The sequence below is a fragment of the Hemitrygon akajei genome, chromosome 3 (assembly GCF_048418815.1).
Source record: "Hemitrygon akajei chromosome 3, sHemAka1.3, whole genome shotgun sequence".
Lineage (NCBI taxonomy): Eukaryota > Metazoa > Chordata > Chondrichthyes > Myliobatiformes > Dasyatidae > Hemitrygon > Hemitrygon akajei.
Window position 1 is genome coordinate 131,237,087 of NC_133126.1, and position 17,319 is coordinate 131,254,405.

Consider the following 17,319-nt stretch of genomic DNA (forward strand, 5'->3'; position numbering starts at 1 on the left):
ATAAAAATTTAAAACACACTCGCAGATGCTGAACATATGAAATAAAAGCAGAAAAAAAGCCAAAAAGCAGGTCAGGTAGCAGCTGTGGGAAGCAAAACTCAATTACCATTAAACATTTACAGTGTGTCTCTTTCTACAGAAGTTGCCCAGTTTTCTGAGTATAACTAGCATCTTTTGATTTTATTTCATTAATGTGAAACCTATCTTAGTAATATCAAAGAAAAGTTACAATAAAACAACATATTTATTTTCACTCTTTCCTCAAATTCCTGGAATGTTTACGTCTGTCTTGAAACCCACCATTGAATATGCAAACACCTTTTTACAAGATGGTGCATTCTAATTTATAAACATTTATTTATTGACATACAACACAGAACAGGCCCATCCAGCTCTTCAGTAATTTTGCCAGTCATTTTGAATCATTCACACCCATTCACTAACCCTTCAGACACCGAAATGACTGACTTTATTTCACTATTTAATCCTTTCTTGATTATGAAGGGCCTCTGTTATATTTCATACTTTCAAATGGAACAGAAGGTCATTGGGCCTATTAAGTCTATACCAGCTGTCAGTGCACTCACATTCATTTTGGTGTAATTTCCCTGTATTCTGTTCTCTCTCACATGCTTATTAGCTCCACGCTGAATCTTCCGTCACCATTTACACCAGAAGCAATATACAGCATTCAACAAATTTACCAGGGTGTCATTGCAATTTAGAAAGAATTCAGAGCACCTGCAGAAAAACACATTTGGGTATTTCGATTACATTAGATTCAACTTCATTGTCAGTGTGCCGAGTACAGATACAAAGTCGAATGAAATGCTGTTAGCATCTAACTGGAAATGCAAAGAATAGTGTTATTTACAAAATAACTGCGACTAAAAAGTAAGTGCTACAGAACACAAATATAAAAGTACTGAGACAGTACAATATGGGTGCAATACTGCTTAGTGCTATGACGTGAGGTTCAGCAGGGTCACAGCCTCAGGGAAGAAGCTCTTCCTGTGCCTGGTGTTGGAGCGGAGTCTCCCGTAGCACCTACCGGATGGGAGGAGAGTATACGCAGAATGCTGAAACTCCACACAGACTGCTTAAGGCCATCTTCAGTCAAGGGAGATCAACACCAGCCACTCCATTTAATTCACATCATTGTAATTTCACAGTCTTGGAATCATTCCAGCAATCCCGTATGTCACACCTGGGCTGAACTCATCCTTTCAGGACCTTCCTCCCAGCAGACTTACAGAGGTCCAAAGAGAAAAATCAGATATCTGGAAAACTTGAATCATTTTCTTTTACAATTTCTCTTTTAAACTGTAATGGCATTGGGTTTGCTATCTGTGAATTTCCAAACTCTGTTGAAGATGTTAATCCCTATCCAATATAGATAACTATGTTCACACTCACTAAAGGGAGGTTATACTGTAACCATCTACTCTTCAAAGGCCAGATCACATCCCTGTTTATCCTCCACGGTGAACTTAGCTGCCAATACCCACTATTTGAGTGGTGGGTCACCCAACCCTACCAAGGAGGAGATACGACCAGTCAACGAAGTAGCTTCAACACAATTCATTTATTTTTACTGATATGTATTTAAATAACCATCTAACCGTATAACAATTACAGCATGGAAACATGCCATCTCGGCCCTTCTAGTCCGTGCTTACTCTCACCTAGTCCCACTGCCTCGCACTCAGCCCATAACCCTCCATTCCTTTCCTGTCCATATACCTATCCAATCTTACTTTAAATGACAATACCGAACCTGCCTCTACCAACTCTACTGGAAGCTGGTTCCACACAGCTACCACTGATAAGATTCTGAAAACACATTTAAAATTCACAAAGAATTTCTATCTTATGAAAGATTTCCAAATTACAAACAACTTCTGAAACACTAAGGATTTCCAAAACACAGGCACAATTCCTGTAAAATAAAATCATATACCAATGTGTGCAGATGATCACGTCGTCCATCGGAGAAGCTGAATGCAGAGGAATGGATTCTAGTCGGCCCGACTTTCTGTCATTGTTCTCATCGTTCCTTGACCATTCCTAACAAGCCTGACTGCTCCCTAACATTGACACTGTCTTTGGTACTTGTTGACTTCACCTGTATCTCATGTTATTTTTCAGTTACCTTTGTCAGGATGCTGAAAACACTGTTTAGTTAAGCCGAAGTAGACCCCATTGTTTTTTCTTGATTAAATAATGGGCCAACAAAGACCCTAGTGTTCACCCGACCACCCCCCACATCCCATCGGGCTTGGGTAGTGAATATCCATCAGAAAACAGAAGTAAGTTATGTAATAGAGCAAACTGCTACATGATTCAATTTATTTGCCAATTTCTGGTTAATTAGCTGTTAAAATTATTGATTCATTTTACACAATAATTTAGAAAAGCTACCTGTACCTAGGTGCAAATGTTCACCTTTAAAATTCATTGGTTTTGTGTAGTACTGACTCATTTTGGACTACAGCAACAGCTAGTTTTGAAAGGTTATTTTCCTTATATTTTCAAAATATTGTAATAATACTTTAGAATCCAAGTGGAAATAACAGAAGAAACAAACTATATATCAATTAAGCATCAATTGTGCTCTGTGTATTGCAGGGATCTATGTGCCTGTTGTAAGTAAATTTTTTCATTATACATTCTTGCCGTACTTGTGCACATGACAATAAATTTAACAAGTTGCTTTGCCTTGGAACAAGATACTCCTGAACTCTTGAAAAGTTGAACAAAGGGGTTAGGAAGTACATAAATTTTGAAGTCAGTCTGCCAACGTCTATTTATAAACTTGGTGATGCAATCAAGTAAAGTTTCTTAGAGGAAAACCCGAGGCGGTCACACGATGTATTTCCTTGTTTAAAAAAAATTCCCAACACTAGGAGTACAGTATATAAACAGGTTGACAAAAGATCAAAACCATCAGATCTCAGCACAACCATCAACTCAACAAGTTCCATAGGCAAGCTACCTGGTAAACTGATAACCAGCAATGAACAAACTCCAGCAACTTGCCTCGGTAGCTATGCTTTCAATGATTATACTCAGCATGTTCAGTGACTCAGTATCAGCTGGTAAGTCCTAAAGCTGCTTCTTTATTCATTATTACAAATCAGATTTTACAAATATATTGACTAGTATTACATGCATACCATTGTTTTTTATTCTTCCAGTTACACATGCAGATTGCTGCCTCAATTATTCAAAGCATCGATTGCCACGGAAATTAATCTCTGGTTACTTGGAGCAAAATTCCAATGAAATGTGTGAAATAGATGCAATTATGTAAGTACAACATGATATATTGCATATGATTTTGTAGAACTAAATTTTTAGATTTTTCAATCAATGACACATTGATTTAAATATCTTACAGACTCTATACCATCAGAGGAAGAGCAGTGTGTGTAGATCCTGATCAGCCCTGGGTGAAGAGAATACTGTTTTTTTTGAGGTAAGAGAACAGCTTTAAGCATTCAGCAAATGTGTTGACCTGTTACAATGAGAAAGCTGTAGTGATGTTCTGAATGTATAGTGACAACAATTAAGACAAGGGTAGCATCCACTATCAGATTTCCATATGTATATCTTAAAAATGTAATTGTCTTCACCAAATTGCTACAAAATGCATAAATGTCTCAGTGATTTTTAGTATTTAGAGAAAAATTATTCACACTTATATTGATTTTTCTTTTTATTACATTTGATTATTTGAAACTTATTGTTCCTCTTTTCTTCCAGCAAAAAACTGAAAACCCTGTCGAATCATTGAGCTGCATCTTGAGAAAAACAGTTATCTGCATTAGATGGATGTTTCTGACAAAACCTCCTGCATAGTATCTATGCACAGACAAAATGTTTGTTAAAACTGATGTAATTTGCATTACTCACAACTGATGTGAAAATGTTTTATCGTATGTTCTACTGAACATGATAAAGTAATTTAATTGTGGAGCCTTATTTATTTTCTGCTACATTATGCTAATATCAAGTTAAATGCAATTAATATTGTTATAATTATCTGTATATTTATCTGTTACTTTCTAGTTATATTTATTGGAAAGTGTAAATTAAGGAGGAATATTTCTAAGTTTAAATATAACCTTGTTAATTGACACTTCTGTTTAAATTAAATAAATTAAGTGAATGAATAATAAAGAGAATTATTTCAATTTCTTTTTCTTCTGTAATTTTTTATGCATTATGTTAGCCTCTCTTATAAAAACATTTGATGCAAAGTTGGCACAGTGTACATACCATGTGGCTCAGCACAAATATGACTGCAGCATCAGCAGGCATGAGGAGGAAGCAAATAAAGTACAGGGGATTGATTTGATCAAATGCTGAAGGTTTCCAGATTGAGAATCAGAATCAGGTTTCATATCATTGGCATATGTTATGAAATTTCTTGCTTTGCAACAGCAGTACAGTGCAATACGTAATAAAACAACTATTAAAATACTCAAAGAAATATACATTACAAATTAAATTAAATAAGTCGTACAAACAGAGAGAAAAAATAGTGTTCATGGGTTCATTGTCTGATGGCAGAGAGGAAGAAGCTGTTGCTAAAGTGTTGAGTGTGTGTGTTCATTCTCCCTTACCTCCTACTCGATGGTGGCAATGAGGAGAGGGTACTGCATATCCTGGATGATGGGGTCCTTCATGATGGATGCCACCTTTTTGGGGCATCACCTTTTGAAAATGTCTTCAAAGCTAGAGAGGCTTGTGTGCATGATGGAGTTGTCAAGGTTTGAAACTTTATGTACGGCAGCTTTTACTAAACCTGTGCAGTGGTCCGTCCATACCAGAGGGTGAAGCAACCAATTATAATGCTCCCCATTTGTAGAAATTTACCAGAGTCTTTGGTAACATACCAAATGTCCTCAAACTCTTTCACCAAATGTGAAATATAGCCACTCTCATGCCTACTTTGCAATTGCCTCAATATGTTGGACTCGGAATAGATCTTCATCCTTTCCACTTCTGATCCCTCGATGAGAACCGGTGTATATTTCCTTGACATCCCCTTCCACATTCTACAATCAATTCCTTGGTCTTCCTGACATTGAGTGCAAGGATGAGTTAATAATTCCAATTCATCCAGGTTAATCTGATGTCATATTCACCAGGATATATTGAAATTTCTTGCTTGCTTACAGTGTAAACAGTATACATGGACACAATAAATACAATAATAAATATAGTGACAAGCGCAGAAACAATGCAACAGTGCTGACCGTAGTAACACAAAGTGATATAACAGAAGAGGGAGAACTAAGTATTTATGTTTGTGCCAGCGTCACCAGTAATTTGAAAGAGATGATTGATTCAATAGTCAATTGATTCAGAAATCAGATCTCACGCTCATATGACATAGGCACAGAAAAAGGCTATTCAGCCCATCAAGTTTACTCTACCATTCCATCATGGCTGAGTTATGACCATTCTCAGCCCCATTCTCCTGCCTTCTTCCCATAACCTTTGACACCCTTGAAAATCAAGAACATATAAACCTCTGCTTTAAATACACCTAATGACCTGGTCTCCACAGCCATCTGAAGCAGTGAATTCCACAGATTTACTACCCTCTGGCTAAAGAAATTCCTCCTCATCCCTGTTCTTAAGAGACATCCATCTATTCTGAGTCTGTGCTTGTTTGATTTCTGCCAAAGGAAAGAATTAAACAATGAAAAGGAGCATTTAAACTTTCCACTACTTGTTATATTCTGTAACTCCAAAACATTAAGTTAATTTAAAGGAAAAGATGGGAGTCCAAAATATGAGTCTAATTTTGTGTTTTACCTCAAGAGAAGCACACACATATCACGTGGTGGTGTGATGACATACAGATAATCTGCAATGCATTATGCAAACAAACTTACTCCAACAATATATTTACAATATTACTAAAATATTAAATATATAACACTCCTCCCTGTATATCTATAAACTCTAACTCAATTTAGAATCCATCACAGCTATAAACACAGCATACTATTTCATGCAACTACTATACAGTTGTCTAAGGTGTAGTAAGTTTTAAATGATCCCATTCAGACCATCCAATGAAAGATTTGATCACTGTGGAGGATTTTTTTCTCTTGTGGAATAACACCTTTCTGACAAGGGAGGTCACAGTTCATGAGACATGTGGCTGTGAAAACAATCTCAGCTTCCGTGGTGCTTGTAGGAGTTGACTCTGAGACTGATGAAATTGGTTCTGACAGCTCTGGATATCTTTCCTCTCACTCACTTTTCTTATTCTGGTTTGAGAATTTTGATCTTGGGAAGGCGCACTTAGTTCACTGGAATGTTCTCTTATTAATCCTTCAATTGCTCCCTTTACAATCTGATCTCAGATGGTTTATTCATCCACAACATCATCCGATGAATCCTCTGTCTCGTATCTCCAATGACTCCTTTCTTTTTTCTCCTTCCATTCATCCAGCTGAGCTTTAGTCTTTGCATCTACTTTTACAGGCAGATTTTTGTCTATCTTTTGAAGTTCATGCAATAACCTTAATGCACGCAGAGTCGATTCTGGCCTGCTGAATTCCTCCAGCATTTCATGTGTGTTGTTTGGATTCCCAGCATCAGCTGATTTTCACTTATTTGTGACCTTTAAACCTGCATTGGTCTGGTGTATGAGAGCCCCTGCCACAACAGTAACACAACTTGTTTGACCAGGCACACTTCTGTTTAGACATTGCAATTTTGCTTTCACTTGCTTTCATTCTTGACTGCAAATCGATTGCACATCAATCTGCTGCCTCCATTGATACAGCAATTCCAACTGCTCTTTTAAACATAACACGTGTTCCAGCCATTTTTGAATGATTTGTTGTAAGATTCCATGAACTAAATGATCTCATCATTAAGCCCAACTGACAATGCTCAGACACTTCACTTCAACCATGTAAGCTGAAATGGATTCCCCTTCCTTTTGATTCCACCACGAAACCTAAAACATTCTGCAATCAACAATTGTTTATGTTCTGCATTACTTTCGCAATGTCAGCAAAGCTCAGTTCAGACGATTTGATGGGAGAAATTAAACTTCGAAGCAAACTGTATGCCTTAAACTCAATGCACTCAACAAAACTGGTACTTCATTCTCATTGGTTATTTCATTTGCTTTGAAATTAGCTCAGTGTACATGAGCCAGTTATCCAGTAGAGCAATCTTTCCAATGTAGTCAGCCATTTCTGCTCTTTTTTATGTTGCTATCACTTGGTATACATTGTATATGAACCTGTGAACTCCACTGCTTTCTACCTTTATTTTAACTTAACTATCTGTGTACGTGCTGTGCTTGCTGTTTATTTAACTCACTATTCCTCACTGAACTTGACTGGAGTCATTCGTATTGGGTAGAGCAGACGAGGAAGAATGGTCATTTTGAGCAAGGATATTTGGCCAAGCCAAGAAATAGAAAGAGTGGTCCATCGCTCAAGATCCTGTTTGACTCTGTCAAATAACTGTGTAAAGTTAGTCTTGAACAATTTACTAGTGAGTCCATCAGGACCAGGGGCCCTCCCACTTTGGAGCTGTCTCACAGCTTCCTGTATCTCATGTATAGATAACGGAGCATTGAGGAGGGAGCAAACATGAGGAAATCTGCAGATGCTGGAAATTCAAACAACACACACAAAATGCTGGTGGAACACAGCAGGCCAGAAACGAGACCCTTCGTTAGGACGAACTGAAGGGAAAGATACTAAGAGATTTGAAAGTAGTGGGGAGGGGGAAATGCGAAATGATAGGAGAAGACCAGAGGGGGTGGGATGAAGCTAAGAGCTGGAAAGGTGATTGGCGAAAGTGATACAGAGCTGGAGAAGGGAAAGGATCATGGGACGGGGGACCTTGGGAGAAAGAAAGGAGGAGGGGGGAGCACCAGAGGGAGATGGAGAACAGGCAGCGTGATGGGCAGAGAGAGAGAAAAAAAACAAACAACTAAATATGTCAGGGATGGGGTAACAAGGGGAGGAGGGGCATTAACAGAAGTTAGAGAAGTCAATGTTCATGCCATCAAGTTGAAGGCTACCCAGCCGGTATCAAATCTCAAATTTCAAATCTCTTAGTATCTTTCCCTTCAGTGAGTCCTTTCAAAGGGTCTCGGCCCGAAACATCGACAGTGCTTCTCCCTATAGAAGCTGCCTGGCCTGCTGTGTTTCACCAGCATTTTGCATTGAGGAGGGACTCTAGTTCAGAAGAGATCTAAATTCCTGAAAAAGGACTCCATCCTAGACTGTCCATCATTACATTGCTAAGATTGATGAAGTTTAGAATAAAAATTCTTAAACACAACATTAATCACTATAGAATTACTAGTGAGGGTTCCTGTCCTATCCCTAATTGAAGCATTAGTCTGGGAGGCAGTTTTCTTTCTAATTAAATAAGCCAAATACCTACCTGGTTTTTCACCATTATCAAACATTCATTGTTTAGCAAATGTCAATTTTCTTTTGGCTGCTTGTGTAAGTAAAGCATTTAGTGTATAGTGTAGGGATGGGATATTCAGTAACTTGGCTGCAGAAGGCTTATTAATATAATCCTTTTCAGCAGTCGCAAACTTTGCTTCCACTAGGCGCTGCTGTTCCGCAGCTTGTCACTTCTTACTAGCAGAGTAGGAGATAATTAATTCCCTTGCATAGGCCTTAGCGGTTTCCCAGAGCATTGATGGACTACTAGCATTTGGAATTAATAGTCAGGAAAGTTTTGAATTCAGAAGTAGTCTATAAATTTCAAACACGAGGAAATCTGCAGATGCTGGAAATTCAAGCAACACACACAAAATGCTGATGGAACGCAGCAGGCCAGGCAGCATCTGATGCACCATCAATAACTCTCTCTGAGACGTAAAGGCGAGATATCGGCTTTTATTGACTGGAAGAAGGAACAAGCAGTGGTTGACCACCATACTACATCCTGGAGACTGACAGGCTGGGCTCAGACCTCAATCGCCTTTATACCGGGGTCTGTGGGAGGAGCCACAGGAGCAGTCAGCAGGGGTGTGTCCAGACAGGTATATGTAGTTCACCACAGCATCTATAGGAAGAAGTACTGTCAATGTTTCGGGCCAAGACCCTGCGTCCAGCCTTGGTTTCCAAATCAAGAGAAATTAGGCAGCCAGCCCTCAAAAAACTTCACTGGCTGGCTGCCTTCTGTACCTTCAGGTAGATCGATGATCTGTATGTCTTTCCTCCTACTTCTGTTCTCAAGTTCATCAATATCGTCAGACAGGCTTCGAACTTACTTTTCTCGCGCCCAGATGCAGTTTTGGGCCTGATCAGCTACAGTCTCTACCGTGGAGATTGGGCCCTCGGCCTCGATCGTTCTTGTATCAAGATTTTTAAGCTCCAATGTGTGGTTTTACAGTGTTAGAGAGAGTGGACCCAACTTCGCGTCCATCACTTTGGATATGATTTCTGTAACATCCTGAATTACTGGACGAAAAGGAGTGTCCAACGTGTTAGCATAACTAGCAGCAGCTAGCTCCTCAGCCCCCGGCGAGCGCTCTGTGTGGACTATCTTGGCTGCCTTTTTAGTACTTTTCGATGGCATGGTGTTGAAGCAGCTCAAAAAACATACTTGTCAATGTTCATGTTATTAAAGCCGACACTTGGGCATTTAAAAAGAAGTTGAAGCGGTTAGGTTTATATGTGAAATTATCAGTGCTGCGGTGAACTGTTCAGACTGTTCACTGCTCCGCCATCTTCAAACATCCCTCAGATTCATTTTCAAAATACCTCATCGCCACTGTTATGTTTTCTAACTCCAAAACATTACAGTACACTAATTGATAGGAAAACACGGGAGTCCAAAATGTGAGTCTAACTTTGTGTTTTACTTTAAATGAAGAGCACACATATCATGTGGTGGTGTGCCAGTTATGTACTTTTACAGATAACCTGCAATGCTTAATCAAACAATATACTTACATTACTGAAATATTAAATACACAACACTACTCCTTTGTTTAAGATGACTTCTGTTTTTCACCAAATGGGGTACAACTTTTATGGAACTGCATTCTTTCTCTCTGTGCCGCTACATATTCGAACACCAACTTACAACATTTCTTTGCATTCATATTTTCTGTGCTTTTTTTTAATCCTTTGGCCTTGCTCATTTTTCATGTCTTTTCTTTTCATCTCCTCCATACTTTCAATACATTCATGATCTACAGTACATTTGTGTCAATTTTTGTTGACACATTGATGAGATTAAATATGAATGCAATTTTGGTTTCACACATTACTTTATAAAGCATAGTAGAAATATACTGTGAACCATGAGATACCACAAGTTGCTGGCTGGTTCATGCAGCTTTCCTGCTCTACTCCATGAACATGACAGCTCTCCATTCGAGAAATTCCTAAAGAGTCGCAAAAAGATTGTTTTGGTAGTTAACCTCTTTTTATGCTGCCATAATCCCATTCAACATAGGAAGACAATAACTAAAATACATGCAGAAAAGAAATTGCTGTTAGAATTTTCATTTTGCATTTTATTTTCTTCCATTTTAGGCCTATTCTCCATCCCTCTCTATCTGGCCTTTTAGTTTCTTTATCAGCAAATGATTTGACTCTCAGTAACCCAGCTCTTTTGAATCTATCCTGGCTCAAGGCAATCCAGACAATTTCATTCAACTGCAACTAAAATTCTGCAGATTCTAGAAATTCAAAGCAACACACACAAAATGCTGGAGGAACTCAGCAGGCCAGGAAGCATCTGTGGGAAAGAATACTGCTGACGTTTCATGCTGAGACCCGTCATCAGGACTGGAAAATAAGATGAGGATTCAGAGCAAGAAAGTGGGTAGAGGGGACGAAGACCCACAAGGTGATAGGTGAAACCAAGAGGGCTGAAGTAAAAAGCTGGGAGATAGATTAGTGAAAGATACAGGGCTGGAGAAGGGGGAATCTGATAGGAGAGGACAGAAGGCCATTAAAGAAAGGAAGAAGGAGCACCAGAGGGAGGTAATGGGCAGGTAAGGAGATAAGGTGAGAGAGGGAAATGGGAATGGAGAATGGTGAAAGGGGGCATTGCCAGAAGTTCCAGAAATTAATGTTTGTGCCATCAGGCTGGAACTACCTAGACGGAATATAGGTTGTTGCTCCCCCAACCTGAGTGTGGCCTCATCACATCAGTCAAGGAGGCCATAGACTGCTATGTCGGAATGGGAAGTGGAATTAAAATGAGTGGCCATTGGGAGATCCCGCTTTATCTGCCACACAGAGGGTAGGTTCTCAGCGAAGTGGTCTCCCAATCAGAGTTGGATCTCCCTGATATACTGGAGGCAACAGCAGGAGCACCAGATACAGAGGATGACCACAACAGACTCAGAGGTGAAGAGTCGCCTCATGTAGAATGTCTGTTTGGGGCCCTGAATCGCAGTCACAGAGGAGGTGTAGGGACAGATGTAACCCTTCTTCAACTTGCAAGAATAAGTACTAAGAGGGAGATCTGTGGGGAAGGACAAATGGACAATGGAGCCATGTAGGGAGCAATCCCTGTGGGAAGCAGAAAGTGGAGGAGAAGGGAGTTCCTCTGGATATGGCAGAAGTTACGAAGAATCATGTGCTGGACACAGAGACTGGTGAGGTGGTAGGAGAGGACAAGAGGAAAACTATCTCTGGTGGGGAGTGGGAGGACGGGTTGTGGTTGGACATGCGTGAAGTAGAAGTGATGCGGTTGAGGGAAGCATTGATGGTGGAGGAAGGGAGCCCCTTTCTTTGAAGAAGGACGGTATCTCCTTAGCTCTGGACCTGATCTTTCATTCACCTGTTCTTTTTTTGTAGCTGCCTATTTTGTTTTGAATTCTCATCCCCATTTTCTCTTTTTTAACCACACTTTTAGGCACAACATTTGGGATTACAACTACTAACCATATCAGCATGTTTTAGCATTTTTGCACTCTATGTATTTATCTATTGTCAATCACTTTCAACCTATGTTCCCCAAGTTTCTTTCTCAACTTCAATTAATCCTTACTTTACTTCAGATGCTGTGTGGCATTTGATAGCTTAAATTTACAGAAGTGTTCTATAGCAAGTTTAAATGGCCAATTGCAACTCCAGGATATTGCTTCTTTTGTAGACTCCTTTTCATTGGATCAAGTACTTACATACATGTTAACACAGAGAAGTGTTGCCTTCTGTTGTCATGGCTGTCCCGGACATATTTTACCAAAAACAAGGACATCACATAAACTGCTCTGCTCCGATCAGGTAGAACATTTATTAAAAGCTTCTGATGGATTCAACTGCAAGAACTAGATTTTTCCTAAACCTTGAACCTTAAAACCTACGAGATCACTATTTCTCAAGCATTTCTCCAAAAGTTAAGCTAGCAATTTGCATCTGATCTGTAATTTTTCTGTTGAGTGTCTAAATATATAGATGTTTTATTGTTGGCACAGTTAGTAGTAATAATCTGAAATGTTTTGCCTGAAAGCATGGTTGGTACAGATTCAATTATGGTATTAAAAAGAGAAGATTGTTAAATTAAATCGAGAAGCTATGAAGAAAGAGCAAGTGAATGAAAATTTGGGTTTTGAATTGAACAATATACAGAAGATTTTGTCAGTAAATTCAGTGGTTGGGCCATCCTAATGAAATCCTATTTTAATTTGTCGTTTGGCCCATGCAAAACCACTGAACTAATTGACTTTGCTCAGTCAAGTAGAAAATCTATAGAACTGAATCAATTCTCAATATTGAGGCATTAACTTAGCAAGTGGAACCAAATACAAATTCCTACCCGTTTATTTTTTTTATCCTTTTGAGTGGGCCAGCGATCACTCTGGAGTTAGGAAATAATGCTCAGCGTAATTATGGATAAAATAAAATGAGACCCCGTCATCAGGAAATAAAACCCTCACACAACTTAACTTCAACTGATATATTCTGGCTGGGGAAACCAGTCATTCTGATTGTGTCCTGTTGAAACTACATAGGGAAAGACAATAGACAAATGTTACTGCTATTAACATATTGTTAAATGTGTATCCCCCTCACTTAATGCGCAGTTCAGTTCAAGTCTCGTTTGTCACTTAACCTGGTTAGGTGTATATTCATGGAGCCATTCTTCAACACTACAGCAAAAGGGGCACACTTACAGTGTCTGGCTTTTAGAACAGACACCAGTATTGAATATTCAAACTTTCAGCTAGTTGGGGTATGCTGCCATTGTAAGTTTGTAATTCTGTAACTTTATTTGACTGTATTCAGTATGTGAATTTGGTGATTATAACAATGAAATCAGTAGTTGCTTGTGTTGAAGAAGTGTAAAACATTGTGTCAGGAGAGTAAGATTTATATGATCATAAAACCATAAGATGTAGGAGCAGATTTAAACCATTTGGCCCATTGACTTTGCTCTGCCATTTCATCCGGCTGATCCAATTTTTCACTCACCCTCATTCTCCTGCCTTTGCCCCGTATCTCTTCACAGACAGACAGCCAGACAGAAATACATTATTGATCCCAAGGGAAATTGGGTTTTGTTACATCCGCACCAACTAAGAATAGTGTAGAAATAAAGCAATATAAAACCATAAATAAATAAATAAGTTAATCATGCCAAGTGGAAATAAGTCCAGGACCAGCCTATTGGCTCAGGGTGTCTGACACTCCAAGGGAGGAGTTGTAAAGTTTGATGGCCACAGGCAGGAATAACTTCCTATGACGCTCGGTGTTACACTGTCACACCCTGACCAATCAAGAATCTATCAACCTCTGACTTAAATATACATGAGGACCTGTCCTCCACAGCTGCCTGTGACAAGGAATTCCACAGGTTCACCACTCTGCCTTCAGAAATTCCTCCTCATCTCCATTCTAGAAGAATGCCCTCTATTCTGAGGCTGTGTCCACTTCACATAGACTCTTCCACCCTAGGAAACATCCTCTCCACATCCACTCTATCAAGGCCTATCACCAATCGACACGTTTCAATGAGGACACCCCTCAATTTTCTGAATTCTAGTGAATACAGGTCAGGAGCCATCAAACATTCTTCATATGAGAAGCCATTTAATCCTGGAACCTTCTTCGTCAGCCTCCTTTGGATCTTCTCCAGTTTCAGTATATCTTTCCTAAGGTCAGGGGCCCAAACCTGATCACAATACTCCAGGTGAAGCTTTATCCATGTTAGAATCTTTCCTGTAATACCATGGGTTCATAGCTCGTTAAGCAGCCTCACGTGTGGCACTTTGTCAAAGGCCTTCGTAAAATCCAAGTAAACAACATCCACTAACCTGCTAGTGATATCAAAGCAGTTAGACTATAGGACCATAAAATATAGGAGCAGGTTCAGGCCATTTGGCCCATCGAGTCTGCTCTGCCATTTCATCATGGCTGATACAGTTTTCCTCTCAGCCCCATTCTCTTGTCTTTCCTTGTATCCCCTCATGCCCTGACCAGTCAAAAACCTATCAACCTCTTTCTTAAATATATATGACTTGGCCTCTATAACTGCCCATGGCAAAGAATCCCACAGATCTTTTTTAGTTGACTTCTGTTGGTTTTTAAAAGCTTCCGAATCTTCTAACTTTCCATTAATCTTTGCTCTATTATATGCCCTCTCTTTATCTTTGATCCTCATGGACTCTCTTTCTCCTGAAGGTTTGCTATGCAAATAAAGCATTTGGTATTTCCCAGTTACAGCTTCTGTGTGGCTCAGTTTTCATCAGACACAACAGAGGATATTTGGTTTCAATTTAGTGAGAGATCGGAGCCTATGTCATAACAAATGACTTTACAGGGGCATAATGGAAGTTACGTTTTCATAACGGAAATATTTGTTTGAGTGTACAATGCCTTGCACCCATTAACAGAAAATAAATCTAGGTTATCTACTCACTTAAACTTCTCACCTTTCATCCTTAACCCATGACCTCTATTTGTAGTCACACCCAACCAAAAAGTCAGCTTGTCTATATCCTTCTTAATGTTGTATTCCTTTATCAAATCTTCTATGTTCCATGGAATAAAGTGCTAATCTATTCAACCTTTCCTTATAACTCAAATCCTCCAGTCCCAGCACCATCCTCGCAAATTTTCTCTATACTCTTTCAACCTCATTTCTACCTTTCCTGTAGGTAGGTGGCCAAAACTGCAAACGATACTCCAAATTAGACTTTGCTAACATATTATACAACTTTAACATACCATTGCATCTCCTGTACTCAGTAATTTGATTTATGAAGGCCAGTGTGCCAAACCCTTTCTTTCTGGCCTTCTCTACCTGTGACGCCACTTTCAATGAATTATGGATCTGTATTCCCAGATCCCTTTGTTCTACCGCACTCTTCCATGCCCTACCATTCACTGTGTAAGACCACTCTAGTTGATCCAACTGAAGTGCAACACCTTGCACTCATCTGCATTAAATTCCATCTTGCCAGTTTTCAGCCCATTTTTCCAGCTGGTTCAGATCCTGCTGCAAGCTCTGATGGTCTTCGTCGCTGTCTATTACACCTCAATCTTGGTGTCAGCCGCAAACTTGCTGATCCAGTTAACCACATTATCATCCAGATCATCGATATGGATGAGAAACAACAATGGACCCAGCACCGAACCCTGTGGCACTCCACCACTCACAACCCTCAAGTCAGAGAGGAAACCATCTACTACCAATCTCTGGATTTTCCCACTAAGCCAATTCTAATCCAACTTACTACCTCATCTTCAACACCGAGCATCTGATACTTCCTGACCAACCTCCATACAGGACTTTACCAAATGCCTTCCTAAGTTCCATGCAGACATCATCCACCTTGCCTTCATCAACATTCTCGAAAAACTTTGTAAGCTTGGTCAGACACAACCTACCAGGCACAAAGCCATGCTGACTATCCCTAATCAGTCCATGTTTATCCAAGTACTCATATATCCGGTCCCTTAGAATACTTTCCAACAACTTACCCCTTACTCATGTCAGGCTCACTGGCCTATAATTTCCTGATCTATTTTTAGATCCTTTCATAAACATGGAACAGCATTTGCTATCCTCCAATCCTCCAGCACCATACCTGTCACTAAGGATGATTTAAATATCTCTGCTAGGGCCCCTGCAGTTTCTGCACCTGCCTCCCACAGGATCCAAGGAAACACCTTGTTAAGGCCCCAGGGATTTGGGCCTTAAGAAAGCAGTCTGTATAGGGTCCATGATGTTGATGCAGCTTTACTTCAATGCTATAGACTGTGTGTCCATCTTCTGAGTAAATCTGTTTTAGATCTCCTTCTTCTCTTTTGGCTCCACACATGGACTATCGTTCTGATCTTCCAGAGGATCAATTTTGTCCCTTGTGTTGTAAACATATCTGTAGAATCCCTTAGAATTCTCCTTTACCTTGTCTGCTCAGGCACATCATGCCTTTGTTTAGCCCGTCTGTTTTCTTGCTTAAATGTTCTCTTGTATTTCTTATACTCCAAAAGTACTGTGGTAAACTATGTATACCTGTCTGGACACGCCCCTCTGCTGACAGCTCCTGTGCCTCCTCCCACAGACCCCGGTAATAAGGCGATTGGGGCAATGCTCCTCCCTCAGTCTCCGAGATGTCGTGCTCCCTTTTTGCTGCTAATAAAAGCCTATCATTCACTTCCTGTCTCCGAGAGTTATTGATCATGCATCAATTTTATTAGCAGCAATTTTAAAACATGGAGAGCATTTTATGACCCGACAGATTGGATCTCGACCCTCAATCCCAGGAAGCCGGTGACGCTTTCGAACTCTGGCTAGCATGCTTCTAATCGTACCTGTTGGAGATGCATGTGACCGATCCTGCCACAATGCACAGTGTCCTCCTCTCCAGAGTCAGTGCAAGGGTCTACTCCATGATCAGGGACCAAACGGACTAGCGGGGTGCGATGGATGCCCTCAAAAGGCAATACCTGCGGCCGGTGAACACCGTCTACGCAAGGCATCGCTTAGCGACACAGCGGCAGTGGGCCGGAGAGCCGAGCGCTGGGTTTGTCCAGGCCCTACAGTCACTCGTGCAGGCCTGCGACTGCAGGGGACTGACGGCGGAACAGCATGCAGAGCTGCTAGTAAGAGACACCTTCGTTACGGGGATCAGGTCAGTGTACGTGCGCCAGCAGATGCTGGAACACGCTGATCTTACCTTACATTCGACAATCGAGCTGGCCGACATGCTGAAGGCTGCTCTGCACAACGCTGACACTGTCCAGGCGCGCGATCTCCCGCCGGCCTCATGGATACTGCAGACCCTACAACCCGCCGGTGAATTGACCTCGGCTGCTGCCAGTCACGAGTCCGTGAGGT

At 40.4% G+C, this 17,319-nt stretch overlaps 1 protein-coding gene across 1 annotated transcript; it reads left to right on the top strand.

Moving 5' to 3' along the window:
• The first annotated feature begins 2,962 nt into the window (after positions 1 to 2,962).
• Positions 2,963 to 4,046, top strand: LOC140723843 (C-C motif chemokine 20-like). The gene is made up of 4 exons (XM_073038406.1): positions 2,963 to 3,098; positions 3,198 to 3,309; positions 3,401 to 3,478; positions 3,766 to 4,046. Exons 1-4 carry the CDS (start codon positions 3,017 to 3,019, stop codon positions 3,794 to 3,796), a joined length of 303 nt encoding a protein of 100 aa, XP_072894507.1. The 5' UTR covers positions 2,963 to 3,016; the 3' UTR covers positions 3,797 to 4,046.
• Positions 4,047 to 17,319: the final 13,273 nt, after the last annotated feature.